This window comes from Trichechus manatus, unplaced genomic scaffold (genome assembly GCF_000243295.1).
Source record: "Trichechus manatus latirostris isolate Lorelei unplaced genomic scaffold, TriManLat1.0 scaffold00008, whole genome shotgun sequence".
NCBI lineage: Eukaryota > Metazoa > Chordata > Mammalia > Sirenia > Trichechidae > Trichechus > Trichechus manatus.
In genome coordinates this window covers 6801879-6829764 of record NW_004443944.1, presented here as the reverse complement: position 1 = coordinate 6829764, position 27886 = coordinate 6801879, and the positions used below count along the sequence as shown (strand labels likewise).

Sequence of the window (27886 nt, the reverse complement as noted above, 5' to 3'; positions counted from 1 at the left end):
TGCCAAGTTCTCTGGTGGGCGCTGCTAGCCCGAGTTCGGAGTAGAATTTGTCCTGTCAACTCATGTATCTACTCACTCACTCAATCAGCAAATTCTTATGTATTGAGTATTGACAATGCCCAGCACTCTGGCAAGCATGGGGACAGAGGGAACCAGTCACAATCTCTGCCATCATGGCGGTGACTTCCTGGGAGAGGATGCAAAGAGCAAGCGAAAGAAGCAAACAAACGAAGTTTGCATAATACTAAGCCTAAGAAGGAAATAAGAACATTGAACATAGCATGGACTGCCAGAAGAATGAACAAATCTGTCTCGAAGAAGTACAGCCAGGACACTCCTAAGAAGCAAGGATGGTGAAAGACTTCATCTCACGTACTTTGGACATGTTATCAAGAGGGACCAGTCCTCAGAGAAGGACATTAGGCTTGGTAAAGAAGAGGGTCCATGAAAAAGAGGAAGACCCTCAACGAGATGGATTGGCACAGTGGCTGCAACAATTGGTTCAAACATAGCAACGATTGTGAGGATGGCGCAGGACTGGGCCGGGTTGTGCTCTCTTGTACGCGTGGTGGCGATGAATCAGAACAGGCCTGATGGCACCTAACAACAAAACTGACAGCGTAGACGCTAAGTCGTATCTGCCTCAAGGACGGAGGTGATTTATTCACCACCAGTAAAGGAGATAGAAAGAAGTCCTGGTGGTGTAATGGTGTTAACTGAAAGATTGAGAGTTCGAACCCACCCAGGGCTCCAAGGGAGAAAAGAACTGGAAATCTGCTTCCGCAAAGATTACAGCCCCGAAAACCCTATGGGGCAGTTGTACGCTGTCACATGGGGCCATCATCATGAGTTGGAACCAACTAGACCACATCTAACAACAACAACAAAGCAGATAAAAAAAGCTCAAGCGCACTTTTAGGGAGAAAATACTTCTTTACATTTTCTTTTTAAGTGACCACATTTGACTTAAAAGCCAGACTTGTGTTCAGTCAGTCTCTCTGTGCCCATAAACAAAACTTCATAAGGAAGCCAACCACCTAGAAGGCCAACGTTTTCTCCCACGGCCTTTCACATTCCAGCACACCACTGACTGGGAGAGCTCACAGGCATCAACAAAGGACTTTAATCTTCCAAAGATTAAAAGGGTAAACAATTAACTATATGAGATCAAACGGTCAACATTTACCCAAAAGCAAAGATGAGAAAGCAAGGAGAGGAAGGGAAGCTAGATCAACGGAAACAGAACAAGCAGAATGAAAATAACAAGACGCTGAAACACCGCGAAAACTGTAACCAATGGCACCGAAAAATTTGTATAAAAATTGTTAAATAGGAACCTAATTTGCTACGTAAACTTTCACCTAAAACACAATCAAATATTATTTAAAAAAAAAAAAAAACATTAAAAGGGGCCAAATTCCAGAAACTGAAAAGTCCAAAGAAAATGGATTCTGGAAAGCACCATCTTGACAGCAATCAGCCCCATCAGCGTCCCCAAAGCCAGTTCTCGAGTCCTTCTTTTACGAAAGCTTGAAGTCAGAAACCCTAAACTGGCCTTGGAAGGGGAAATTCTGAGCTGAAGGGGGTCAACAAAGGGTTCGAGACACGGGGGGACAGGAAACTGCCCACTGGCCCTCTGCCATGCTAGGGAAGACCACCAGCATCAAGCCAGGAGGGCCTCCCCTCGGTGTCTGGGGTTGCTTCTCCCAGAATCAGTTACACTAAACATTCAGGCATACTCTCACTACAGTGGAGTGCTCTGTAAAGGGGGGTTATAACAATCCAAATAAATCTGCAACGCAACACGGAGACTTATAAAGGGAGTTACATGTTTAAGGTGTACCTCTCGTGTCAATGTGCAGTCCCTGCGTGGTGTACATGGTTAATGCACTTGGCTGCTAACCAAGAGATGAGAGGTTCGAACCCACCCAGAGGCACCTCAAAAGAAAGGGCCAGTCAGCCATCTACTTCTGAAAAATCAGCCATTGAAAATCCTATGGAGCACAGTTCTACTGTCCCGGTCAAGTCACGCAGTCCGAAAGGGAGCGCGCCGTCTTGTCCCATCACTGCCTCCTACCGAGCTAAGCGATGGGAGGGGACGAGCCCTCAACTGCGCCAAGCATGGGATTTCCTTTATCTTTACTGGAACGTGGTGGGAAAGAGGGCCTGTCTTCTCTGCCTTGATCTCTAAGGAAGGAGCCAAGCCAGGCGCCACTGTGGCACAGGGGAAGCTGGTCTGTGAGAAGAAGCATCCGGGCAGGAGGACGAGGACCAGAATGAAGGAAAGGCGCCTGCCAGGCTCCATCCCCTGGTCTGCTGGTCCCCACCCTGTCTTAAGTTTAGGGTTTCAGTTCTCCCGATCTATGAGCTATGCCAGGGCCCTTCAAACAAGCCCTCCTTTTCCTTCAGTTCTTTGGAGCCAGGCCACTGCCATTTGCAACCAAAGCCGTTCTGTGCAAAACAAACACGAGCCCAATTATCAAGAGGCTCAGGAACGGACGGGAAGGAAAAACGCCCGCAGAACAGTGGTCACCGCCGGGTGACCATGAGCCTTGAAAGCTGCTTTCTTTAGACTCGGATGATTTCCAAATACAAGAGAGGCCCCCGCGGGTCTAAGCTCCATAGGAATGGGGACATGGCGTCTGTCACCCAATGCTGAACCCCCAAGGCCCGACACAGTCGGACACATAGTTGGACTCCATAAATCAATTGAAATGAAATCTCCTTCTCAGCTTTAAGGAAACTATTTTATCGAATTATAACATGCGCGGTAAAATACACAGATAAGTGTTCAGGAGCTTGATGAATTTGCACAGCATGAACGCCCCAGAGCAGGGCAGACACCTCCTTACCGGCACCAATGAAATCCCCAGAGGGCCCTCTCCCAAGCATCAGCCCCTCCTCCCAAAGGTGAGCACCATCCTGACACCGAACCCCAGATTCACGTTGCCAGCTTCGCACTCAGTTAATGGTACCACGCAAGTGTGCCCCCTCCCCTGTCCTCTGCTTCTGTCACTCAATAGTCACTCAACCTTCACCCAAGAGTCACCAGCACTCACCCATGTCATTGCACGCAATGGTAGTTCATTCATTCCCACTGCAGTGTAGGACCCAGTTGCATGAATCGATTACAATTTGTTTTTTCATGGGCATTTGGGTAGTTCTAGTTTAGGGCTATTACAAACTGTGCTACAATGAACATTCTTGTCCATGACCTTCGGTAGACACATTTCCACTGGGGTCAACACCTTGGGTGGGATTGCTGGGTTAGAAGGTATGAACGTGTTCAGTTTTAGCCTCTCCTGCACAAGAGTTCTCAAAGCTCAAAGGCATTGTACCTTGGTGTGTTTCATCTTAAATTATAAACGGTTTCTGCATAAAGCTATGCAGGGAAAATGCACATACAAAAAAGGAAAGACAAGCATGGCCTCAACCCAACATGTGGGGGCTGCATGGGAAATAGAGAATCAAGGCTGCCAGAAGAACTCAGTCAAGGGGGCGGAGCTGGGCCAGAAGACAGGCCGGTAAGGTGACCAGATGGTGGCCAGATCGAACTAAAGGGGATAAGGGAAGAGGGCATTCGCTGGACTTGGTCATCGGCTACTCAGAAACCTCAGAATGCAGCTTTGGGGAACAATCGCGCAGACTCCTGAAGCAAAAGAACTCTCTGGTTGTGAATGAGACAGACAAACGGAAGGCAGAATTCTCAGCCTGAACAAAGCTGTCTTCCTTTCCTCTTAAAGCTGCTCTCCTGGCCAGACCTGGAAGTCAATCCCCCAGCAGCTCTTTCCAAATCTTCATGGTTTCAGAAGAAACACGGACAACCTGCCAGCCCCTCTCACTGCCCCAAGACGCCACTAAGCGATGAGCCGGGAGGCGACGTTTCAGGAGCAAAGGAAGAGACTCTTTCTGGGAGGAAACTGCAGGTCCAGCAGGACTGCTCTACACCTCTCTCCGAGTCTGGTTTCCGTGACCTCAGACGGGTCCACAGACTTCCTCAGCTCCGCTTAGGGGCTGCGGACAGAGCCCTCAGCCCCTTTAATGAGGACGAGACTCGGGAAGCCACAGAACAAAGCAAATGCACAATATAACTAGGAGCTGCTGTTGCTGTTAGGTGTCATTGCATAGCTTCTGACTCCTGGCCACCCCACGCCTGCAGAGCAGAGCTGCTCCATACGGTGTGCAAAGCCTTGACCTTTCAGAAGCAGATTGCCAGGCCTTTGTTTCGAGGTGTCTCTGGGTGGATTCAAACTGTCGACCTTTCAGCTAGTAGTCAGCACTTAACCATTTGCATCACCCAGGGACGCCTAACTAGAAGCCAGCACTGAGATTCAAGGACCTTGACTGCTTCGGGCCCATGACCCAGAACCTCTCCCACACCTATCTCCCCATGTAACTCTGACTTCCAAACCAGATGCCTGCCTTTTCTATGGGGATACAGCTCATGCAGGAGGTTCTGGCACACGCCAGAACTCACTGGAGCGAGTGGTTACCAAGACTGCTGTTGGGAAGTGATTTACGGCCCTGCAGCTTCGGGGATGTGAAATTTGATGATGGCCCTTCATTCATTCGAAGATTAACATGGCAAGATTAAGGAGCTGAACAAGCCGCCAGAGGCCTGCAATAAACTGGGAGTTCTGGAAAACAGCAGCCGCGCGGCCCACTCTCAGAGGATAAGGTTCTCTAAAGAACAGAGCCATGCTGTGCCTCCTTTCGCCACATCACCGCACTTTGCTGCACAGCTATTAGAGAAGGGAGGGGACTGTCCCAAGGCCAGAGAAAAAGGACCAAGCATCAATCTAAAAGGATACACCCTGCCAAGGAAATATCACTGTGTCTCCTCACACCCCACTGTACTCATTCACCAAGTATGTATTGGCCGCCCAGCGCGGAACGTGAGAACCCTCAGTTGTCACACTCAGGGAGAGAGAGAGCAGGCGACGGAGGCTCCGTCAGACTGCAGCTCTGTCACCTACAGAACCCCTAAGCTGGGTTAACAGCCACCATCTTAGACACCCTCCACGGGTAAAGATGCCACGCCCTGCTTAGAGGTAGACTTGTTCATTCATCCATCAAGCCCATTTTACAGATGAGGACATTGAGGCTCAGAGAGGTTGAGGGAAGGTTGAGGTGAGGCCACACAGCTGGTCTGAATCCCCAAAGCCCTGAGCTCTTCACTGTTCGGCCAAAGAGGTGGAGGGAAGCATCACTGGCCTCACAGCTGTGGAGAGGATTAAATAAGGCTGCTCTCCAGTATATCCGAGGGGCCCTGGCAGAGCAACGGTTAAAGTGCTCAGCTGTTAACCGAAAGATCAGCAGCTGGAACACACTATCCGCTCCGTGGGAGAAAAGACCTAGCAATCTGCTGTGGAGAAAGGCAAGTCAAAAAACAGAACAAAACCTGTTGCTCGCAAGTCGATTCCAATTCGTATCGACCCTAGAGGACAGAGTAGAACTGCCCCATAGGATTCCCTAGGCTGTAATTTTTATGGCAAGGAGCCCTGGTGGTACAGTGGTTAAGCGCTCAGCTGCTAACTGAAAGGCTGGCAGTTAGAACCTACCAGCCGCTCTGCGGGGGAAAGATGTGGCAATCTGCTTTCGTAAAGATGTCAGCCTTGGAAATCCTATGGGGCAGTTCTACTCTGTCCTATAGGGTCGCTATGAGTCGGAATCGACCAGACGGCACCCACCACCAACAGTACATCCAGCTCTTGGCACAAGCTACGTGCTCACCCAACGTTTTTAGCTTCTGTTGAGTCTGCTCTGACTCACGGTGAGACTCCACATACAACAGAAGGCAATGGTGTTGGGTCCCGCGCCACGTTCACGATCATCGGTGCGCTGGGGTCCATTGTTGCAGCCACTGTGTATGCTGAGTGCCTTTCAGCACTGCATTGGCCAATATTCTGTTACGACCCATAGGATTTTCAATGGATGATTTTCTGAAGTAAATCACCAGGCCTTTCTTCCTAGTCTTAGTCTAGAAGATCTGCGGACACTCAGCATTAATAACCTTAGAAGCCAGGCTGGGGTGGGTCTCTGTGTTCTTGTCTAGGGAGGCTGACAGCTTGAAGGTTCTGTAGCATCAATCCATCTCCCCATCACCTCTCCCCAGCCCCGCAAACCGGGGGCCCTGCCTGGTGGTGGGTACACAGGCTGGCATTGTCTTTCCCATCCCTGAACTACTTCTTCAACTTTCGAACTTTCCACCAAATGCTTTGGCTGCCAGCTGGACCACCTGGAGTCCCACGCACCGGTGCGGTGCTCTCGAGAGGGTCCTGGGAGACACTGCCTTCCTTGTTAGATGCAGGAGCTGCATCCGGAGACTCAGGACGCAGGGCCGGGAGGGCGGGAGGCGAGGCGGGCGGGCAGGGCTTCTTGCGTGGCGTTTTTTTTTGTTGTTGTCATGAGCCATCCAGCCGGCACAGATGTTTGGGGTGGGGGCGGGGCCCAGTGAATTACTGGCCCACAAGATTAAACACTCCAGTGTCAACATGTGTGCCGCATTGCTCGAACAATGTTATCATTGTGAATTGAATGAACCAACGGGCTTAGGGATGGGGCGGAGAGAGGCAGAGAAAGATGGGTTTAATTATCTCTGGAGCTGAGGCAAGTTGTTTGTTTTAAAAGACCCAGACGCTGGTGAAGCTGAAAAGAAAACCAGGCTGTGAGCGCATGTCAGTCTCTCCACCATACACCGAGGGGGCCCTCCTGCACCCTGCACCCCAGGGACCTCTAGGGCCCAACCCCATCCTTGGCTCATTAGAAATGAGGAAAAAGAACGGAAAGTAGTTGTTTTCAGCTAAACCAGTGGTTGCCCCCGGGGGGATACTGGGCCGTGTCAGGAGACATTTCTGATTCTCACGGGAGAGAGGGGCTGCTACTGGAATCTAGTGGGGGGGGATGCTGCTAAACACCCTACAGCCCCCACAACAGAGAACCTCCTGTCCCAAATGTCACTAGTACCAAGGTTAAGAAATCATGAGCTAGACAGAGTTCCAGAGGGTCAGAAAATACATGTTTTGCCACATCTGGGTTCTTAGCTGAGTTCCTGGGTGGTGCAAATGGTTAACACCCTGGCTGCTAACTGAAAGGTTGGAGTCCACTCAGAGGCACCTCGAAAGAAAGGCCTGGCGATCTACTTCCACATAGTTCTACTCTGACACACATGAAGTCGCCATGAGTTGGAACTGACCGGATGGCAACTCATTTGGTTTTGGGCTCTCAACTAGCTAGGTTTGTCCCCAGTTCACTGAGGCTAGGCGTTGCCCTGTGTATCGCAAGAATGGATTTACATGGTCGGAAGTCTCCCTTCCCTTCTACTGGGCTGTGGAATATAAAGTTGCAGACAAATTCTACCAATTGTGACCTATGTATGGTTCAGCCTAATCCCCTAAACTGCGAGAACTCCAGCCCTGCAATGTCAATGTCAAATACAGCAGCCACTAACCACAGGTGTCTATTAAGCTCTCGAAACCTGGCTAGTGTGGCTGAGGAACTGGATTGGTAATTTTACTTCATTTTAATTAATTTACATCTAAGCAGCTCCCTGCAGCTTAGAGGCTAAGGAATTGGACAGCGCAACTACAGAACACTTCCATCGTCACAGAAGTTCTATCCGATGGCACCGCTCTACGGCGTCAATGCGCTGTAAACCACAACACGCTCTGAAGAGCTCACCGCAAATGAGGGTCTGGATTCACCTTGTAGAGATACATGAGAACACCGTTCCTCAAAAGGATGCCCTGAGTGTAAGGCACCCTGCAGAAGTGGGGAGAATTGCAAGGAGCCCTGGTGGCTCAGTGGTTAAGTGCTTGGCTGCTAACCAAAAGGTCAGTGGTTCACATTCACCCAGCAGCTCCATGGAAGAAAGACCTGTCCATCTGCTACGGTAAAGATTACAGCCCAGGAAACCCGAGGGGGCAGTTCTACCCTGTCCTTTCGGGTCACTAAGTCAGAATCGATTTGATGGCACACTACAACAGGCATGATTTCATTCTGGAGCTGTGGATGTGAGGCCTCACTCCATACAAGAGGCTGTGGACCGAAGGACGGACGCTGGAGGCTTGGCGCCTCTCGATTCTGTCTGTAAACAGGGTGACAATCCCTGATCCAGCCACAGGGCCACGTGGGAGTGGACATTCACCATCAAGCACCCGGTGAAGGACAGGGCACTGCATAATCCACCCCGACTTCAGGAACTTGGAGGCAGAGGCTTGGCACCAACCTGCCCAGCGCAGCGGGCTCCTCCCCACCTCTGAGCTGGTCGCAACTCGGATGCCATGGCTACCCTCCCCCTCCCCCTTCCTTTCCTACCTAGAACTTCCATGTTGTGATTATTTTATTGACTGGCCTGATGATCTTTACACTAACTGTTCTCTCCTCTAGATTTAACTTCAAAAGAGGAAGAACTAAGAGGGCATCGAACAGAGGATTTGACAACGGATGCTGAAGCTAGACACTGAGTCCCGGCTCTACCACTCACCGGGGTGTTCGGGAAGTTACTCCTCATCTGTAAAATGGGGACAGAGTAATAATACTGGCTTCATAGGCTGCTAGCTGAAAGACTGGAGGTTCGCATCCACCCAGAAATGCCTCGGAAGAAAGGTCTGGCCATCTACTGCTGAAAAATCATCCACTGAAACCTCATGGAGCACAGCTCTAGTCTGACACATATGAGGTCACCGTGAGTCCGAGTCGACTAGACAGACTCACCTGCTGGGCCCACCCCTATGCGTTCCTGATCCAGTAGGTGCTCATGGGGCCGAGAACATGACTTTCTAACCTGTTCTCAGGTGACGCTGATGCTGCTGGTCGGGGGACTGCATTTTGAGAACCACTAGCACAGAGAATGTCTGCAGAGTGCCTGGCACATATTAAAATCTTGAAGGATGCCAATTCTTATTATTTTGTTGCCCACCGCTGTTCCACCTACACATAGCCTGGCGCTCAAGGATCGTCATGAAGTCTTTTGGAACCGTTCCCCATGAGCTCCCTCAGGAGAATGCAAACCACCCTCTCTGGCTTGCTCAGCTCAAGAAGCAACAGAAAATTGAGGTTGAGCACGGACCACAGGGGACAGCCTGGGTTTGAATGTGGGCTCTGCTACTTGCCAGCAGGGACTCAGGATGAGTTAACCACTTACTGGTCTGTAAAACGGGAATGAGGACAACCGCCACAGGGCTGCTGTGAAGATTCAGAGGACAGATGCTGCAATCACGGGGCATGGCAGGACTTGTGCCCTACCTACTCCCAGGCAGACCAGAGCAGGCCCCGGAATGGCTGGCCTGAGAGACGCTGGGCCCTCCCTCGTCCCTCCCCCAGCACAGAAGGATGCCTGCCCAGACTTTCTCCCAAAGCAGCAGAGAGCCTGGGTCAGAGGGGCAGGCACAGCTGGTTTAAGGTATTTTAGAAGCAAATCAAATCAAATGGGAATTTATAATCCTTCCTGAGGTCTGGGTTCCATCAACCTAAACTCATTAGGTCTGGGAGGTGCAGGTGCCGTCCAGGAAGGATTGTTCCGTCTTTCCTGCCTGCCCCGGCTCCCGTCTCCCTTTCAAAATAAGAGTTCTCTTTAAAGCCCCATCCCTGGACCAAACCACTTCACTCTTTTCTGTAACTAGGACGGTGCTGAGATGTGCAAAGGCCTTCCCAGGGGCCAGTGGGGAGAGGTTTAGTGGAAACCGGAAATTTTCAGGCACTTCATTCATTCCATTTTCATATTTTGACAAATTACACTAGAATTCCCAAGTGGAACAACCAAAACACCCTTCAAACCTCATCACTTTCCTTTGAACATATTTTGGGTGGGGGAAGGAAGAGAATCGGAGAGCAAACCAAAGAACTGCTTTTTTCCATTATGTTTTGTATCGTATGTCGGGTATACCCAGTGGAGTTGCAAACAGACTTGCAAAGCAGGTCTAGGGTCTCCATGAAGCAATTCTAATGAGGTTATCTTTCCAAATCAATGTTTCTTCCAACCAGCCATTTTAAAGGGTATTGTTGTCCAGCTAGATTTGTATGAAGTGTAAGCACAGACAAGATAAGTTACCCCTGGGTGCTGGCACAAAGAAGGGGTTTTGGGGGCCAGTGAGGTTCTGTTTCTGAGCTGGGCGCAGGCTACTCAGGTGTCTGCTTGGTGAGAATCCTCAAGCGATTTGATTTGTGCTACGTTCTATACACGACACACTTCAATACACACTTCCATTAGACATAAGGGCTGACCGGCTTTATCTGCCTCCAGTTCTACTCAGTATTTGTCACTTGTTTCCTCTATTGTAAGAGGCACAGTCAATTTAAGGACGGCTCCGTGGGCCAAAGAATCAATATTAAGACATTCTAATTTGGAGGTGGGGCCAAGATGGCGGAGTAGTCCGATGCTTCCAACAGAACCTCTTACAACACAGACCCGAAAAAAACAAGTGAATCAATTATATATGGCAATCTGGGAGCCCAGAACATCAAAGGCACAGCTGAGGAACCGGACTGAGTGACCAGCGTGGGGGGAGGGTTCAGAAGCAGCGAGGAGTTGCCAGACCTGACCTGGCGAGAGCCTGAGCCCTTCAGGCCTGATCAGCTTGGGGGTGAGCAGTGAGGCAGGCAAGCAGCGGTGCTCCGGAGGCGCGTTTTCCGCACCAGGAGAGACAAAGCCACTGAGAGTCTACACGGCCACCCAGAACCAGTGAGAAGCAGCCCTCAATCTGGCAAAAGATAATTAACTGCGCTCGGCCTACTGAGGGGATCAAAAACACCCCTCAGGGAAAAACCTCTCTCCCATTTACCTCCCCGCTTCATGCTCTGCACTGGGTCTAGGACCGGCTTCAGCAACTGCTGAGTCCCCTGGGCTGGAAGTAGGATCCGTCACACGCCCAGAGCCATTCTCCCTGCCTTGGAGAGTGAACAAATTAACAAACAGAGGCAAAAATAAACTGCCGGCTCCCCTAAGCCAAGAACCCAGGGTAGGCATAGCTCCTTTGCCTAGGCACAGGCATAAGGGATCCATGCACTTTGAGTGCCCTTCCCCCTGCATAGGTTTGTGCGCGCCCATCTCAACAGGGTAGGCCCTCATTACCACAGTACAACAGGGTATATACCGGAACCCTAACTTCAACTGTTTCAGCTGTGAAGTGGCAGGTTCTTGACATCTGACACTGCTCTGCCCATTAAGCAAGGTCTTCACCTACCCACATCAGGGGTCTGAGGACTGGTGGCTCCACCCATGCCACCTAGCCACCTGCAATAGGGGCCATGAATCAGAGGTGTCCCCCAGTCCTTACAGCCAACAGCATTATAGTCCGGCTGCAAAACCCACCCACCTACGTGTTCTAGGGAACAGGGACACACCTTCCTCCTGGACGCTCGGGGGCGACCGTCAGCCCCTTGCCTTGCTTAGAGTGTGTTCCCCTGCTGCAGCCAGATGCCTGTGCCTACACCAATCACCCATGCTTGTCTAGGACTGTAAGTGAGAGTCTACACCACACACTTGGCGGCTGTCTACCTGGGCACCTGAGCTGAATCCATACAGGAGGAGTAGGCAGACTCCTGAGCTCATATACCTAGTAACAGATCTAACCACCTGTTAGATCTAACAGGACATTAGAGCTTCAAAGTTGCCAGTAATCAAACTAGCTCACATAAGCAGCCTATTTGGGCATATCAAAACAAAACAAGAAGCTAGGACACAGTAAGCAAACACAAATAAATATAATAACTTACTGATGGCTGAGAGACAACAGTCAATATCAAATCACATAAAGAGGCAAGCCATGATGGCTTCAGCAAGCTCCCAAAATAAGGAATCTAGAAATTTTCCAGGAGACGAAAATCTCTTGAAATTACCAGAGGCAGAATACAAAAGATTAATGTACAGAACTCTTCAAGAAATTAGTAAGGAAATTAAGCAAAACGCAGAACACACAACAGAGGAAATTAAAAAGATTAGAGAAGAGCATAATGACAAATTTAACAGGCAGCAAGAATCCATAGAGAGTCAGCAATCAGAAATCCAGAAGATTCACCCCAGCAAGGCTAGTCTTAATCCAAAAATACAAAATAATAAATGCTGGAGAGGTTGTGGAGAGATTGAAACACTTATACACTCTTGGTGGGAATGTAAAATGGTACAACCACTTTGGAAATTGATTTGGTGCTTCCTTAAAAAGCTAGAAATAGAAGTACCATACCACCCAGCTATCCCCCTCCTTGGAATATATCCTAGAGAAATAAGAGCTGTCACATGAATAGATATATGCACACCCATGTTCATAGCAGCAGTATTCACGATACCAAAAAGAAGGAAACAACTTAGGTGCCCATCAATGGACGAATGGATAAACAAATTATGGTATATTCAGACGATAGAATACTACAGAACAATAAAGAACAACGATGAACCCGTGGAACATCTCATAACATGGATGAATCTGGAAGGCATTATGCTGAATGAAATTAGTTGCAAAAGGACAAATATTATATGAGAACACTATTCTAAGAACTCAAGAAAAGATTTAAACACAGAGGAAAACATTCTTTGATAGTTACAAGGGTGGGGAGAGAGGGAGAGGGGAATTCACTAACTAGATAGTAGACAAGAATTATCTTAGGTGAAGGGAAGAACAACACACACTACAGGGGAAGTCAGCACTACTAGACTAAACCAAAAGCTAAGAAGTTTCCTGAGTACAACCAAACACTTCAAGGGATGTGTAGCAGGGGGTGGGGGTCTGGGGACCATGGTTTCGGGGGACATCTAGGTCAGCTGGCATAAACAAAGCTTATTAAGAAAATGTTCTGCATCCCACTTTGGTGAGTGGCGTCTGGGGTCTTAAAAGCTAGCGAGTGGCCATCTAAGATGCATCAATTGGTCCCAACCCACCTGGAACAAAGGAGAATGAAGAACACCAAAGACACAAGGAAAATATTAGCCCAAGAGACAGAAAAGGCCACAGAGACCAGAGACTTCATCAGCCTGAGACCAGAAGAACTAGATGGTGCCTGGCTACCACCAATGACTGCTCTGACGGGGAACACAACAGAGAGTTCCCGATGGAGCAGGAGAAAAGTGGGCTGCAAAACTCAAATTCTAGTAAAAAGACCAGACTTAATGGTCTGACTGAGACTGGAGGAACCCCAGAAGACATGGCCCCTGGACTCTCTGTTAACCCAGAACTAAAACCATTTCCTAGGCCAACTCTTTAGACAAAGAATAGACTGGACTATAAGACACAAAATGATACTCGTGAAGAGTGTGTTTCTTAGTTCAAGCAGATACACAAGATTAAATGGGAAGCTCCTGTCCGGAGGCGAGATGAGAAGGCAGAAAGGGACAGGAGCTGGTTGAATGGACACAGGAAATTCGGGGTGGAAAACAGGAGTGTGCGGTCACATTCTAGAGATAGCAACTAGTGTCACGTAACAATGTGTGTGTAAATTTTTGTATGAGAGACTAACTTGAGCTGTGAACCTTCACCCCTAAAGCACAAAAAAAGAAAAGAAAATAATAATAATAACTTGCCTGAGATCACACACCAGTGATTGGGATGCAAGGCCAGACAGACCTGCCATCCTCAAGGCCAGGCAAGTGACTTCATCGCTGAGTCCCAACTTCCTCACATGTAACATTAACCGCGGCAATCATCGCTATTTTATGAGGGGCTGGCGTGGGTGCGTCCTCAAACAGATTGAGAAGTGTTAGTTGTCCATATCAAAAACTGTGGCGGTCATGAGAAACGCCACCCCAACTAAGTCAGACACAAAGTCGGAGTCCAAAGGACGCTGGTACAATTTGACTGTGCAATTTCTATTTACATGATTTGTTTCGAAGATTAGGCCAGCCCACAGTCAGATTTCTGAACCTACCTGAGATGATCTGGCCCTGAGCTGGCAGGTACATGTAGTTTCCCAAAGGTTCAGTGTTTGCTTAAAACCCTGCACCAATAAACACAAATTTTAATCAGCAAGAAGCAACTTTCTAGTATAACAGGATTCGGCATAATCAGATCAGCTTCCTTTTTTGCCTCCTGCTCCCGTCTGCACAGGCTACCATCCCCTTTCACCACGGGGCACACCTGCTAGGAAAGGGCTGCCCTCTCCCAAATCCCGCAGAGACGGGGCACAGACTGGCATGGAGGATGTGGGCACACTGTGCTCTAGTGCCCAGAATGCTCTGGACAGCACATCCTGCTGCCCCCAATGCCAAGAGGAGCCACCCCTCGGGACAGACAGGCCAGCTCCATGTTCTGGCCAACATCTACTCTCTTGCCTTTGAGTAAACAATCCTCACAGTAGGCCAGGAGGTGGGCACTAAGATTAACCCCCACTGAGGAAACGGGGACACAGTGTTTAATAACCTGCCCCAGGCCGCAGAGCTAACAAGCAGCAGAGGTGACGGGGGACTCAAGCGGTGTGACCCCAGAGCCCAAGTCTTACTACCACCTGAAAGTGGAGGAGGGAGTGCTGTGACGAAGCAAAGTTAGGGGAAGCCACGCATGTCGTCCCCTGGGGATTCACAAGATATGTCCACATGAAAGCCACACATGTCCCCCCGCGGGGATTCACAAGATATGTCTACATGAAAGACACTGGAAGTCCTTCAGAGGGCAACTCAACTTGTCACTTTCCTCAAACTCAGAGGAATACTCAAGGATATCCCAAAAAAGACAGGGTGTCTGTGGTCACTGAGCAGCTATAAAGGAGCAAAATGGGAAGGCAGATAAAACTTAGGTTTGTTTGCTGTTTTATCATTTTTTTTACTTTCCCAGGTAGAGGATAGGGAGTCTAAAGCAGCGGTCAGCAAGCTTTTGTAAAGGGCCAGGCAGCAAATACCTCCAACTTTTGAAGCCATACAGTCTCTGCACAAAAGCAACCACAGACAATACAGAAATGAATGAGTGTGTTGCAATAAAACTTTATTGATGGACACTGAAATCTGAACTTCATATAATTTTCAAGTGTCGTGAAATTTTATGCTTCTTTTATTTGTCACCCATTTAAAAAAAAAAAGGTAAAAACTATTTTGAGTTTGCAGGCTGTATAAAAACAGGCCTAGGGCTAGATGTGGCCCCTGGGTTGTAGTCTGCAGACTCCTGGTCTACAGCAAGCCCAACTCATGGCGACCCCATGTGTGTCAGAGTCGAACTGTGCTCCACAGGGTTTTCAGTTGCTGAAACTTAACTAAGCACTTCTCTTTGAAAGCTACTGTAACACACGAGGGGAAAAATGCAGCTTCTCTGCTCACCCCCGGAATGAATTAGCCTGTGTCATGGATTGAATTGTGTCCCCCAAAAATGTCTGTCAACTTGGCTGGGTCATGATTCCCAGTATTGTATGATTGTGTACCATATGATTTCTTTATGTGTTGTAAACTCTATCACTACGATGTAATAAGATGGATTAGCGGCAGTTATACTGATGAGGTCTACAAGACTGGATAGTGTCTTAAGCCAATCTCTTTTGAGATATAAAAGAGAGAAGTGAGCATATGGGAACTTCATACCACCAAGAAAGCAGTGCCAGGAGCAGAGCGCGTCCTTTGGACCTGAAGTTCCTGCGCAGAGAAGCTCCCCGACCAAGGGAAGGTTGATGACACGGACCTTCCTCCAGAGCCGACAGAGAAAGCCTTCCCTTGGAGCTGATGCCCTGAATTTGGACTTGTAGCCTACTGGACTGTGAGAGAATAAACTTCTCCTGTAAAAAGCCATCCACTTGTGGTATTTCTGTTAGAGCAACACTAGGTGACTAAGATGCCCCACAACCTGTATAAATTACCTGCTGAGAAAGGGGAACCAGGTAAGAGAAGTTTGCCCAGTTTCCTTTAAGGGGAAGTTGGGGGAGAAAAACACAAGAGGGACGGTGCTATGCGTGTTTAACAATTTTCCAGCATCATCAGCCAAGGGCACTGTAAAAATATTTGGGTTCTTGAGATGATCTGCCTGCTGTCTAGAGATCTGCCCTCCGAGGTCCCTTATTTTTACCGTCACTCACAGTTCAGTCCCCTGAGCGCTGCAGACCCAGGCAGAGCCCAGTTCCCAGGAGAGATTGCAATCTGTGTTCCTCTCAACCGGAAAATAAGCCATCAGTCTAGAATTGCTGCTTTCTCCACTCACCTCACGCGCCAGTGAGTTTGAGGCCAAGGCTCCCAGACTAATTCCTAGTGTGAGGAACATTACCCTAAATCGGTGTTTCTCAACTGGGGTGATTTAGCTCTGGTGGCACAATAGTTAAAGCGCTTGGCTGCTAATTGGAAGGTCCATGATTTGAACCCACCCAACAGCTCCAAGCGAAAAAGACCCGGCAATCTGCCCTCGTGAAGATTTGCTGTTGAGTCGATTCCGACTCGTAGCAATTCTAGATTCACAGCAACCCTGTAGGACAGAGTAGAACTGCCCCATAGGGTTTCCAAGGCTGTAATCTTTACAGAAGCAGACTGCCACATCTCCCCCATGGAGCAGCTGGTGGACTTGAGCTCGAACCACCAACCTTTAGGTTAACAGCCGAGTGCTTAACCAGAGCCAGCAGGGCTCGTCTTGTGAAGATTATAGCCTAGAAAACCTATGGGGCAGTTCTACTCTGTCACACAGATTCACTGAGTAGGAATCGACTCGACATTATCCAACAATATGGCAACAAGCATCAGGGGACGTGAGGCAGTGCTATGGGCATCTGTGGGTAGAGGCCAGGGATGCTGCTAAATACCCTGCAATGCACAGGACAGACCCCCAGTACAAAGTACCTGGCTCCAAATGTCTATAGCGCTGAGGTTGGTAAATCCTGCCCTAAACCTACCCAAAAAGGACACTTCCAAGTCCCAAGGGTGCTTCAGCCACCAGAGGGCCAGAGATGGCAGGATCCCCTCCCCCACCTGTCCCCCAGCCCTGGTCAGTATATTAAGACAATTAGGAGCTCAGGGTTTGAGTAGGGACAATGAAAGTAGCTTCGTTTATTGTTTCCTCCTAAAGGAAATGGCCAGCCAGCGCCTCAACCCTATAAACATTTACTAGCCCTGGAAGATTCTGAGGCCCCCCTGCCATTTTCAAGGGTTTCTCTTTCAACAAATGTGAGGTCAAGTCAGTCGGAAAATGGAACCTGAGGAGGGGGAGGTGGTGGGCATTTAACAAAGTTCAGGACCAAGAGGGAAACTGAAAGACCAAAACGGGCTCGCCCGCCCCCTTTCTCGCCCATCAATAAATGGCTGTTTTGTATCGGGCGTCTTATGAACGGATGCAGGGAGTTTTAAAGGTCTCCGGGCACCGTGCAGGGGGTTTTCATTTGCTCTTGAGCTCCCATGGAGTTAATGGGTCTGTAGATTGATTATTTATTGGCCTACGGGGCATGATGCCCCAAACTCAAGGAGCCCCGGTGGCGCAATGGTTATAGAGCTCGGCTGTGAACCCATGGTCAGCGGTTCGAACCCACCAGCCGCTTCCATAAAGCGGGAGAAACTGTGGCAATCTGCTTCCATAAAGATGACAGCCTTGGAAACCCTACAGGGCAGTTCTACTCTTTCCCACGGGCTCACTCTGAGTCAGAATCAACTCGACAGTATACAACAACCAAAACTCTCAGCACACTACAACTAGCTAGCTCCCTGGCCGCGCTTCAGAAACAGCCAGACCACAAAGAGCCCATTTCTGTGGCGCATTTCTTCCAGATTCTCCTCGTTTCAGTCAGAGTTTTCTGGTTGGTTGGGGGGTTGGAAAATAATTCAATCACAATGAAGAACACAAGAGGTTCCCTCCTATCTTTTTTATTAATTAAATAAACTTTTAATTTGGGGGTAACTTCAGATTTACAAAAAAGTTGCAACGATAGTGCAAAGAGTTCCCGCATACCCTTCACCCAGTTTCCCCCAATGTTAAACACAGGAAGTGCCTCTAAGGCCCAGGAAGAAAAAGCAGTTCCTCCACGCAGGAGGGAGACGTCACAAGGCCGTAACCTGCACAGCTCGGACGAATGCCAGCAGTCGCCTGGTTAGCAGACACAGAAGTCAGTCCTTTCAAATCTCTGTGTAGTGAACCAGACAGACTAAAGCTGAAGCCGGCCTTCGCTGAAAGACAGGTTCTAAAGAGGCGACTCATTTTACAAGTGGGAACCGAAAGAAGTGGTTATTCTTGTTGAACCACGTGAATACCTCAGGGATATGGAAGCTTCTGGAAACACTGGCCTCCCAAATAGGGTGCCAGCCCTTGGGGGAGGCCTGAGAGATGCATTTGGATGCAGGAAGAAAATGTTATGGTTACATTTGTGAAGGAAATTTCAGGAACATATTGACATCAGGGAAGGTGGCAATTTACAGAGTTTCAGGAAAAATTTCCGAATAACTGGCAGACAGGACTGAAAAGGAGCCCTGGTGTCACAATGCTGAAGCACTCAGCTAACGGAAAGGTTGGGGGTTTGAACCCACTCAGCAGCTCCACAGGAGAAAATGACCTGGCAATCTGCTCCTATAAAGATTATCGCCTTGGAAAGCCTATGGGGCAGTTCTACTCTGTCCTACAGGGTCGCTATGAGTCGGAATTGACTCAACGGCAACAGGGTTGATTTTTTTCTCTCTGGCACAGTACCCGGTGACAATCGAGATGGTGGCAGCGCCATCAGCCTGGGACCTGCCCCCTCCCCCACCAGCATGCAAAGCCCTCTCCCCACCCCTCTAGGGACCCCCACTGCAAGTGAAGACATACCTTTATGCTTTTAAACCACCAGGGCTGTGGGCTTGTTTGTTACTCCCCAGTAATGGAGTTTATGCTGACTGGACGAAGGGCCGAATACTGGAAACTGAGAACCAGCTCGCTGATCCCACACAGCTGAACTACGATTTCAAAAAACACCAAAGAACATCCCATGCCTTTGCAAATTTTTAGTGACGCAAACGTGCTTTCCTTTGTTCATTAAAAGTTCATTTGTTTTTAATCTTCAGAGCCTCTCATTGAGATTTCGATCGGAGTCCATGTCTTATAAAGTACTAGCTTTCCTAACACAGAAGGAATGATGTAATTTATTTATATTTAGGGTGCGTACTCAAAAATTTACTACTGGAGATGCAAGATCAAAAACATTTAGCAAATGCTTGACTGTGTCATGCATGTAAGTGTGCCAATATGTGAGCACCTTCTGCGCCAGGAGGATTCTGTCAGGCAGTGTGAGAACAGGATAGTAAGGATGTCTGAAAAAAAAGCAGTCCAGAAGAGAGTCCTTCATCAAAGGCCAGAAGACAAGCCACTGAAAACCACAACGTAACTCGACTGCTTGAGCGTGCGGGTTGGGAAGTTGCTGGGCAGATGTGTACTTGGACCTGTCCGTGCCGACTGTTTTGCTAAATGCTTAGATTTTTATTTGTTTTTTTCCAACTACATGAAGGCAAGAGAGCTGCTGGCATTACAAGACCGTACAGGCCCAAGTCGCATGCTGAAAAACATGTCAGCCCTCAATTCTGGAAACAGTGCAACTTTTTATTCACAGCCAAATTTAATTAAACCAGACAACAAAAGATGGAAACTTGAAAGCTCCTCGGGGAGATAAAGATGTGAAAGAGTCACACGTGATCTCGAGGATGCAGGGGAACTTAATACTAGCTAAGTCGGGTTTTTCAGACGGAATAGACAGAGCTGAAGGGGATTTATGGGGAGCTTTGAGTGATAAAGCCCACCCCTCGGTCTCAGGCCTGAGCCCTTTTGTCTCCCGGTCTCCAGAGACTTGTAAACGCCCTGAGTGCACAGGGCTTTGCTGTCGTAGCCTGACCCCGGCTGGGGGAGGCTGGGGGACAGCCGAGGGCGGCGGGCAGCCCTGCACCTGCTCCAGTAAAAAGTGGGAAAGTTGTGCCGTTCTGGTAAGGAAGGCTCTGGGCTTGTCATTCCCCTGACGGAAGACACAATTTGCACGTTGACCATCTTCCGGAAAGGGGTGGGAAGAAAGGCTTCAGTAATGTGCTTCTTTTTCTAATTAAGCTTTCTATTTTGGAATAAATTTTGATTTAGAGAGAAGTTGCAAAACTAGGACACAGAGTTCCTGTCTGCCCCTCACCCAGCTTTGGTTTCCCTAGTAATGCAATGTTTAAATAGCAGGAGCCCTGGTGGTACAGTGGTTAAGTGCTCAGCTGGTAACCAAAAGATCAGCAGTTTGAACCCACCCAGAGGCTCTGCAAGAGAAAGACCTAGCGATCTGCTCCCACCCGTATCGATTACAGCCTAGAAAACCCTATAGGGCAGTTCTATCACATAGGGTCACCGAGTCAGAACAGACTCCATGGCACCCAACAACAAGATACTAAAAGCAAGAGAAAGATTCAGCGTGGTGCTCTGGTGCTCTGTAATAAGTTTGGTGTCTTCGTTCAAAATCCATTGATCTCTGAAAGAGGAAAAACGCCCATGTTCACACACACCTGTGGGGCCATTTTCTCAGTATCTTTAAAATAATGTGTGGCTTAATCCCAGTATTTTAAGATTAAGTAACCAAAAACCGAAATTTGGACCCATATATCAAAGTGGTTATTGATCTGGCTACCACAATAAACACAAGAGCTAACATTTATTATGCACCTACTGTGTGCCAGGCTCTGCACGTTCATTAGATGATTTCATCTTCAGGAGACTCTGTCAAGGGGAGATGATCATCAACCCTTTAAAACAGGAGGAATTAAATTCAGAGATGGTAAGTAACTTGCCCAAGGTCACACAGCCAATATGCAACCACAGTGCAAACGACACATGGGTTTCGGCTGTGTCTACAGAGAAGCACTACGGTTGCTGTTCCACCGTCCCTTGCCAAGTCACATCCACTGCTGTCACCGAGAACTTCCGTTACACGGCAGTGAAGCCCCCCAGCCCCCCACTCCATATATCATCCAGAATTAGCTGCAAAGTGCCAGGAAACTTGGCCAGGCAGCCGAGAGCACCAGCGAGGGCTGGAAGCCTTCACTAGGAAGCCCTTTATATGAAGCCGCGGTTGGCAGCCCCTGCTCCCGCGTGGGAACAAATTAACATTGGCATTTCAAACACGGGAAAGGGAGGAAATTGGAAACACAGTTTAAACTTGGCCAGTCCTTTGAAATACTGTACCCTGCTACCGACATCAATTAATGAAAAGCAGGGTTGTGCTGAGAGGCTCTGGTTTGGTAATGCATTAACACACGTTAAACATGTTTGTACAGGAACCAGATTAAAAGCACCCTGGCTCCAAAACAATAAAGCAATTACCCTCAAACGAGAGCTCTCAGAGTTGTCATTAATTCAATCCACTCCACGCGGATCAGCAGAGGCTTTGCGCGGCTCCCCACAATGCCTTCCAACACGCATGTTGAAAGGCCGGCATCGCAAACGCTGTTCTGGGTTTCACGTCAGTGTCAAACTTCTGCGCTCTGAGATCCCCCCCAAATCATAAACACTCTGCTTTGGGGAGGCACAGCGGGAGCCCTGGTCTTCACCTGCATTGCCATTTCTCTTTGGGGTTGAGTGATTTTTTCGCCGGGGAAGGTGAACTATGAGATATCTGTTCCATATTAAGGAATACCAAGGCGCATTTTGTCAAATATTATTTGTCAAATGCCATTTGCTACAGAACCTGGAATTCAATCACAGCTGAACACACAGCTAATACTGAGCAGCTCTGCGTAACAGCCGTGGTCGGACCGGGATCGTTTGCAGTTAAAGAGCACCCCCCTCCCCCTGTAAACTGTTTCAGGAATTGGAAAGAAAAGCATTTGAAACTGTAATAAGTACAGCACTGTGCCTGAGCCGCCCAGCGCAAAGAACCCAGCGTGCTAGGAGGACGGACTCAAAAACAACCAAAAGGGCAAGTTCTTGCTTCACAATATTTTAGGAATGCTTCAAGAAAGGACTTTCCGTGGCACGTGGGTGAATCTCAGTATTTCTGACTTGCAATGGAAAGACGCGGGGCAAGTTCCCAAAATACTAGCATCCTCAGGTACTCAGCCCACAGACAGAGCCACCTGTGTCCTAGCAGCCAGGGTCCCCACAAGAGACATTGCCACCAATGTCACCTCTCTGCTCCCTCTCCCTGGGGAGGTCACCCCTCAAGGCCACACTGATCTGGGATCCATCGCTGGGATCCATCACACTGGAGCAATTTGGGTGTGTGAAGCTCAATGTGTTATCATTTTCGCCACAAATTAACAGTTTCTATGTAAATATTGGTATTTCCTCACCCCACGAAGTCGAGAGGAGGCGAAATGTCACCGGCACATTTGATTTAAACTAATTAAAAGCAGAGGGTCGTGCAACTCAAGATATTGATTTTACCAGTGGGACTTCAATCTTTTGGAGTAAGTGTACACAGCTGTGGGCTCTCCCACCGCCCCTCTTCAGAACCTGATGCTCACCGACGATCAAATGACAGGTTCCACAGCTCCCTGCCTTCGCCACCCTCACCCCAGTGACACTACCAGAACGCACAAGGGCTGCCAAACAACCAGTGTGTCAACAGCCCCCACCCAAGGACTAAAGAGAGATCAGGGAAAAATGAACGTGGCCAGCAGCTCGGTGCAAGGGCAATCCATTCAGAACGTCCAGCTGGTGAAATGGGTGGGCAGGCCGGGAAGGGTGGGGACAGGGGGTGTGCTAGGACACTCTGATTCTTGTAATGGGCCAAATATGACTTTACCCAAAAGGGGGGAAAAAGAAAACCCAGAAAGATATTAAAGCGATAGGGGTGATCAATCAATTTAGATGGGACTCTCCCTGGAATGAAGTCACCACTTGTCTGCGAGTTCAGGGACATGTGATATTTGCTCATATCGCAGGCATTCTGGTGATGGGGATCGCGCACCAGCTGTGTGTATCACCGCGGAGACTTGCCAGCCTACTGCGCCTTCAACAGGGTCCATTCCGCAACCCAGTGACAACCCTGGACCGGAAACCAAAAAGAGCCACCCAAGCTGGCATCCGGGACTCAGCCGTAACCTGCTTTGCTTCCAGCAGGAAAATACACGCAGGATCAAAAAAGTTCAAATCTGGGTCACACATCCTTGGGGAAAGGGGGGGAAATCTTTGATTTATATAAGCAGGAAAATGAGGTTTAAAAGCAGTAATGGTGAAAGGGTTTCTAAAAACACAGCTGTTGGTGCACTCCTATAGAGAAGGCACTCTGCAGAAAGGAAGAAAGAGAGAGAAAGAAGGGGGAGACTGTGTGACATCTATATTAACCTCTGGCTGCTTACCAGGGAGGGCCGGCGCTCCACTGCTGGAATGCGGAGCGGCCCTTCCAAATTTTAACACAATCCAGGTTACAGCTGCAAATGCCTGCAGTCCATGCTCCCTTCGCGAAGCACTCCCTGAAGGAAATTTTTAAACTGTAACAGAATCTTTTTCTAATACTCTACAGTGGTAGGGCCTGTTCTTAAGGGGCAAAAGGAGCGCTCTTAATGCCAAACACTTGTCAACAAAAAGGATAGCCAGATGGTATAAAGTAAAACTCAAACTGCACAGCCTTCTCCCCACGCTCAGGCTTACAGAAACAAAAGCCACTTTTATCCGCTGCCTCCCATAAGGAGGGATTTCCAACTTTCTCTCTCTCTTTTTTAATTTTGCTTCAAAGATTAAACCGATTTGGTGCCTTCATAACCCGGGCCAGAGAGATAGACACTAACCGCCCGTCCCCACTGCCAGTGACTTCTAGAGAAGAGTCCAAGCTCAGCTGCTGGATTTTTCCAAAGAATGGTGAGGGGCCACCGATGGGTCCGCTGCGAAGAATCGCCATTGCCCAGGGAGTACGTAAGAGGGGGTGGCCGGTTTTGAATTCCAAAATGAAGTCTGCACAGAAGGGTCGGGGGCTTGTCAGTCCAAACAAGTTCACGAATCTCACCATTGAACCTAAGGGGCACTCAGGCCACTAAGCTAGCACGCAGGGCTGTACGGTACAGGATGGTCTTTGTCATAAGGTGCCGTCTGAAGTCCTCGTTCCCAGCGCCTGGTTTTGTCGTAAATTCCCCTCTCCTTCAGATTCCCGCTCAGCCTGGCAAAAAGCTTGGATTCCAAGGAGAGCAACTTATAGGAACAAAAACCAGTTAAGGAAGAATAATCGCACAGGTCTGCAAAAGCCTTCAGCATCCAGGCAGCGGTCCCCATGCACAGATGCAGGACAGCAGTAGCATGCTTTGGAGGGGGCAAGGAGGCCAGCGCCGCCCCCCCCCCCCCGCAAGATCTCCATCCTCGCTCCCAAAGTCTCCCCAGACGATAACAAGTAATGAACACGTGACATTTTCTCACTCTTGGGTGAAGTGTGAATAAAGGCCCCTAGCGAAAACTTGGCATTGTGATTTGCAATCCCAGGAGAAAGCACAGCTTTCTCAGCAAGCTGAGCTTCAGGACATGTCCTCTACACCTCCCCCAGCCCCACCCCACCCCCCAGACCCTCTCCAACCCCACTGTCACCCAAGCCCCTCCGAGGAGAAATTCCGGAGCCAGGATAGAACAGAAGGGCCAGACACTTTATTCACGGGCTGTTGCTGAGCAGAAATTAAAGGCCAAGCTTAGCAGGGTCTTCACAAACTTGAGTCCAGGCCTTCACCTAACTAATTACCCTCAGCTGAGACAGAGACAGAGTGAGAAAACACGCTTAGAGCACCCTGTTGAAGCCACTCCGCCATCTAATTTGGAGCGATGAGACCTGAGAATGTCAGGCAAGGCTGTCCCAGAGCCCAAAGCCAGCCCAGCGGATTGAGAGGCTCAGACAAGCCAGTCTTTGTCCTTTCAAGATGAAAGAAATGGGACTAGCGGGGTTGAAAGGTGTGTGCTCAGCCAGAGGAGGAAAACCACCCAGCTGTGGCCGTCCCGGGCGAGTCCCGGCTTGCTCCCACCACCCACGGGAGCAAACAGCTCTGCCCCGAGTCCCCAGAGGCATCCAGTGAGCAAAACTGCTCCTCCCCTGGGGTGGGGGGCCACCGGGATCTGGCCAAGTTGCTAGTCACTAAGCATTAGCCGCTTTCTGCATGGGTTTGCAGAGCTGTCTACGGAAGCCAGGGCTTCCAACTGCCTTTGTAATGACCCCGGCTGAGCTGTGAAGGAGGCGGCTGGGACCTGCTGCATTGGGAGTCCCGGATACCCAATCCAACACCAGATGCCAGAAATCCCAGACAGAGAAGGCCCTGGTAAAACCGGGCTTCAGGGCCGCTACAGAGTGCCACTTCGGTTTATTCTTATTTTTAGAATTGTTTTTCAGTTTTTGGTATAGGCAATAAACACACAGTGCAAGAAAAAAAAGTCAGACGTTGAAAAATCCGACCCCCACCCCCCCCCCCAAGCCCCCGCCCCAGTTTTGCCCCCCCCCCCCCCCCAGTAAAATTTATTTCCAGTTCACGGAGTCTGTTGCCAGAACACGGATGATACACAAACATATATGTAAGTAAGTTCACTGATCTGGACCTTGCTTTTTTCCACCCCATACGTCTTGGAGACTGTTCTAAATCAGGGCATATGGAGCTGCCTCGTTCTTAACAGGCAGCCTCGTATAAAAACTTTTTAAATGTTACTTTGCCATCGAAACCTCCCACCCCTTGCTCGCTGAAGCGCATTTCGCTATTTGGGTTGGGCTATCATTTAGGGTGGACAATGGCGTCCCCGGGACTCCGCCGACCTTATCTGAGGCGGGAAGACCTCACGCGGATCCTCGCTTCCCCGCCCCCGTCCGCTCCCCAGGTGCCCAGCGTGGGGATTTAGGGTCATTATTTCCATGTTGACACAGCGCCCGTGGGCGAAAATTTGCTGTCTTGACTCTGCTCGGGTTTTCGCTGCAAGTTACACAGGTAGAATGAAAGCGGCTCGGGAAACAGCGCTTTCGGGGTGTGTTATCTCGGAAACCAAATATTTGATCATCGGCCCTACAGCGCGCGGCCGGGGGTTAGTTTGAGCAAGATTGGTGAACTCGCGCGGATGCTATGGAGGGGCGCCCCGGGGCACCGCCGCAGCCCCAGGCTCGCGTCCCGGGACTGGCGCGGCTTCATCGAGAGCCGTGTCCCCCCGCCGCCCCCGGCGGCGTCTGCTCGGAGATTCCGCGCCGCCCAATCGCCAAAACCGGTGGTTTGCGCGCCACACGTGATAAACGCTGAAAATGGATTCTGCCCGCCCGGGACCTATCATTAAATATTTAAAATAGAAAGTTCGCAATGGCAACGTTTCTTCCCTGGCTCCGGCGGGGAGATCGAGAGAGGGGGGCGCCGGCGGCGGAGAGAGGCCCCGAGGCTCCCGGGCGCGCAGCACGCAAAGGTGGGCGCACCGCGAGGGGACAGGTAGGGTTTGCCAGGGCGGGGACCGGGACGCCGCGCGGCCCGGGAGGCCAGGGCCAGGCAGGGTGAGCGGGGCCAAGGGCGGGCGGGAAGGCAGCTCCTCCGAGAAGGGCCCTTTAAATCCAGGTAGCTAGCGGCGCGCCGGCCAGCGACGGCTCACATGACCGAGCCCCGCGCTTTGAACTCAGCCGCGACCAGGGCCGGCGCCCGCGGCCCCAGATGTGCGGCGGGCGGCGTAACCCGGAGGGGGCTTCGGGTGGGTGCCTCCACTTCCAGTAACATCCACAGGCCAGCTGAGCCTGCCTCGCCCTACCTGGGGCGAGCACAGCTTGGGGTCCTCTAGGGCTGGAGGTGGGAGACTCTCAGCCAGGCACTGACAGCTATGCAAGGGGCCGAGTGGAAAGGTGGGAGGCTGGCTGTAAGTAGTGACCCCCTCCCTGTGGCAAGGCGCCCCTCAGCCGAGGCGCGCGCCCCCTTCCTCCTGCCCGCACTCACCGAGATTGACGAAGCTCATGACCATGTCCGCGTCGGTGAGGAAGTGGCTATCTTGCAGGCTGGCCAGAGGGGGGCCCTGGGTGCTGAAGACCGCCTTGTAGGGGTAGGAGAAGCCCTGGCCGTCGGCCCCGCCGCCCTCCTCCACCGCCATGGCATTGTACAGGTCCAACATGAACATGGGGGCCGAGTTGTGCTTGCCCTGGAGGTGTGGGCGCGGGCGGTGGGGCAAGCCCAAGATGGAGAGGATCTCGCGCTGCATCTCCCGCCGCTCCTGGCTACGGAGGCGCCGGTGGATAAAGCTCGAGTGCACCTCGTTGTCCAGGCTGAAGTCGGCCAGGGCGGCGCGCAGCAGGAGCAGAGGCACCCAGAGCGCCACGAAGCTGGAGGGCGCCGCGGCGCGCAGCGAGCGCACGTGCATCGCGCTGGCTCTCCGCGCGGGCCGGGCACCGGGCTCCGGGCACCGGGGCCCGCGCCGCCCCAGGTGGCGGAGGGGGGCAGCGGCGTCCACGCTGCTCAGTCACTTGCTGCAGACGGGCCCCGCTGCGCCCGCGCCGGACATGGCCCCTCCCCGGCCGGCTGTGCGCTGCCCGGACCCCCACCCCGGCTCGGGCTGGCCCCGGGGCCCCTCGCCCTGCACTCGCTTGGGCGTACGGCGGGGCTTGGAAACCGGCTCCAGCGAGCGAGGAGCCTGGCGCGGGTGGGAGGAGCAGCCCGCAAACCTCTGAGCCGGGAGAGCAAGCGCCGGGGAGGCGGCGAGCGGGCGCTCCTTCCTCCCACTGCTCTCGAGAGCGCTCTCCTATCGGGCGGCGGCGACCCACTGGCTTTCGACCTCCGGCGCCGAGAGCAGGGGCCCCGGACCGCTCTCCCCGCCCTGCGCGCCCCAGATCGCACGAGAAGACGCCTCGGGAGCCCCAGACTGTACGCGCTGGGGCCTGGGAGGAGAAGGAGGAGGAGGAGAAGGGCGGGCTTCCAGGGGCCCCTCCCGCGCCGGCGGCCTCCCACCTGCCTCGGCCCCGCCCTCCCCCCTGCTGCGCCCAATGGATTCATTCAGTCCTTCTAGTGCGCTCGGCAAATATTGACCGAGTGCCCACGGGGTGCCCAGCGCCAGGCCAGACGCCGCGGGCATATGGAGGAAGGACTCCCACCCGGCCCTGCCCTCTC

General features: G+C 50.8%; 1 protein-coding gene across 1 annotated transcript in view; it reads right to left on the bottom strand.

The window, feature by feature from the left end:
• BMP7 (bone morphogenetic protein 7) overlaps positions 1-27652 on the bottom strand; it is a 75809-nt gene extending 48157 nt beyond the window's left edge. The window contains exon 1 of the mRNA XM_004370217.1: positions 26726-27652. Within this exon, the coding sequence (XP_004370274.1) occupies positions 26726-27143 (418 nt within the window). The 5' untranslated portion in view covers positions 27144-27652. The remainder of the gene's footprint in view (positions 1-26725) is intronic.
• Positions 27653-27886: the final 234 nt, after the last annotated feature.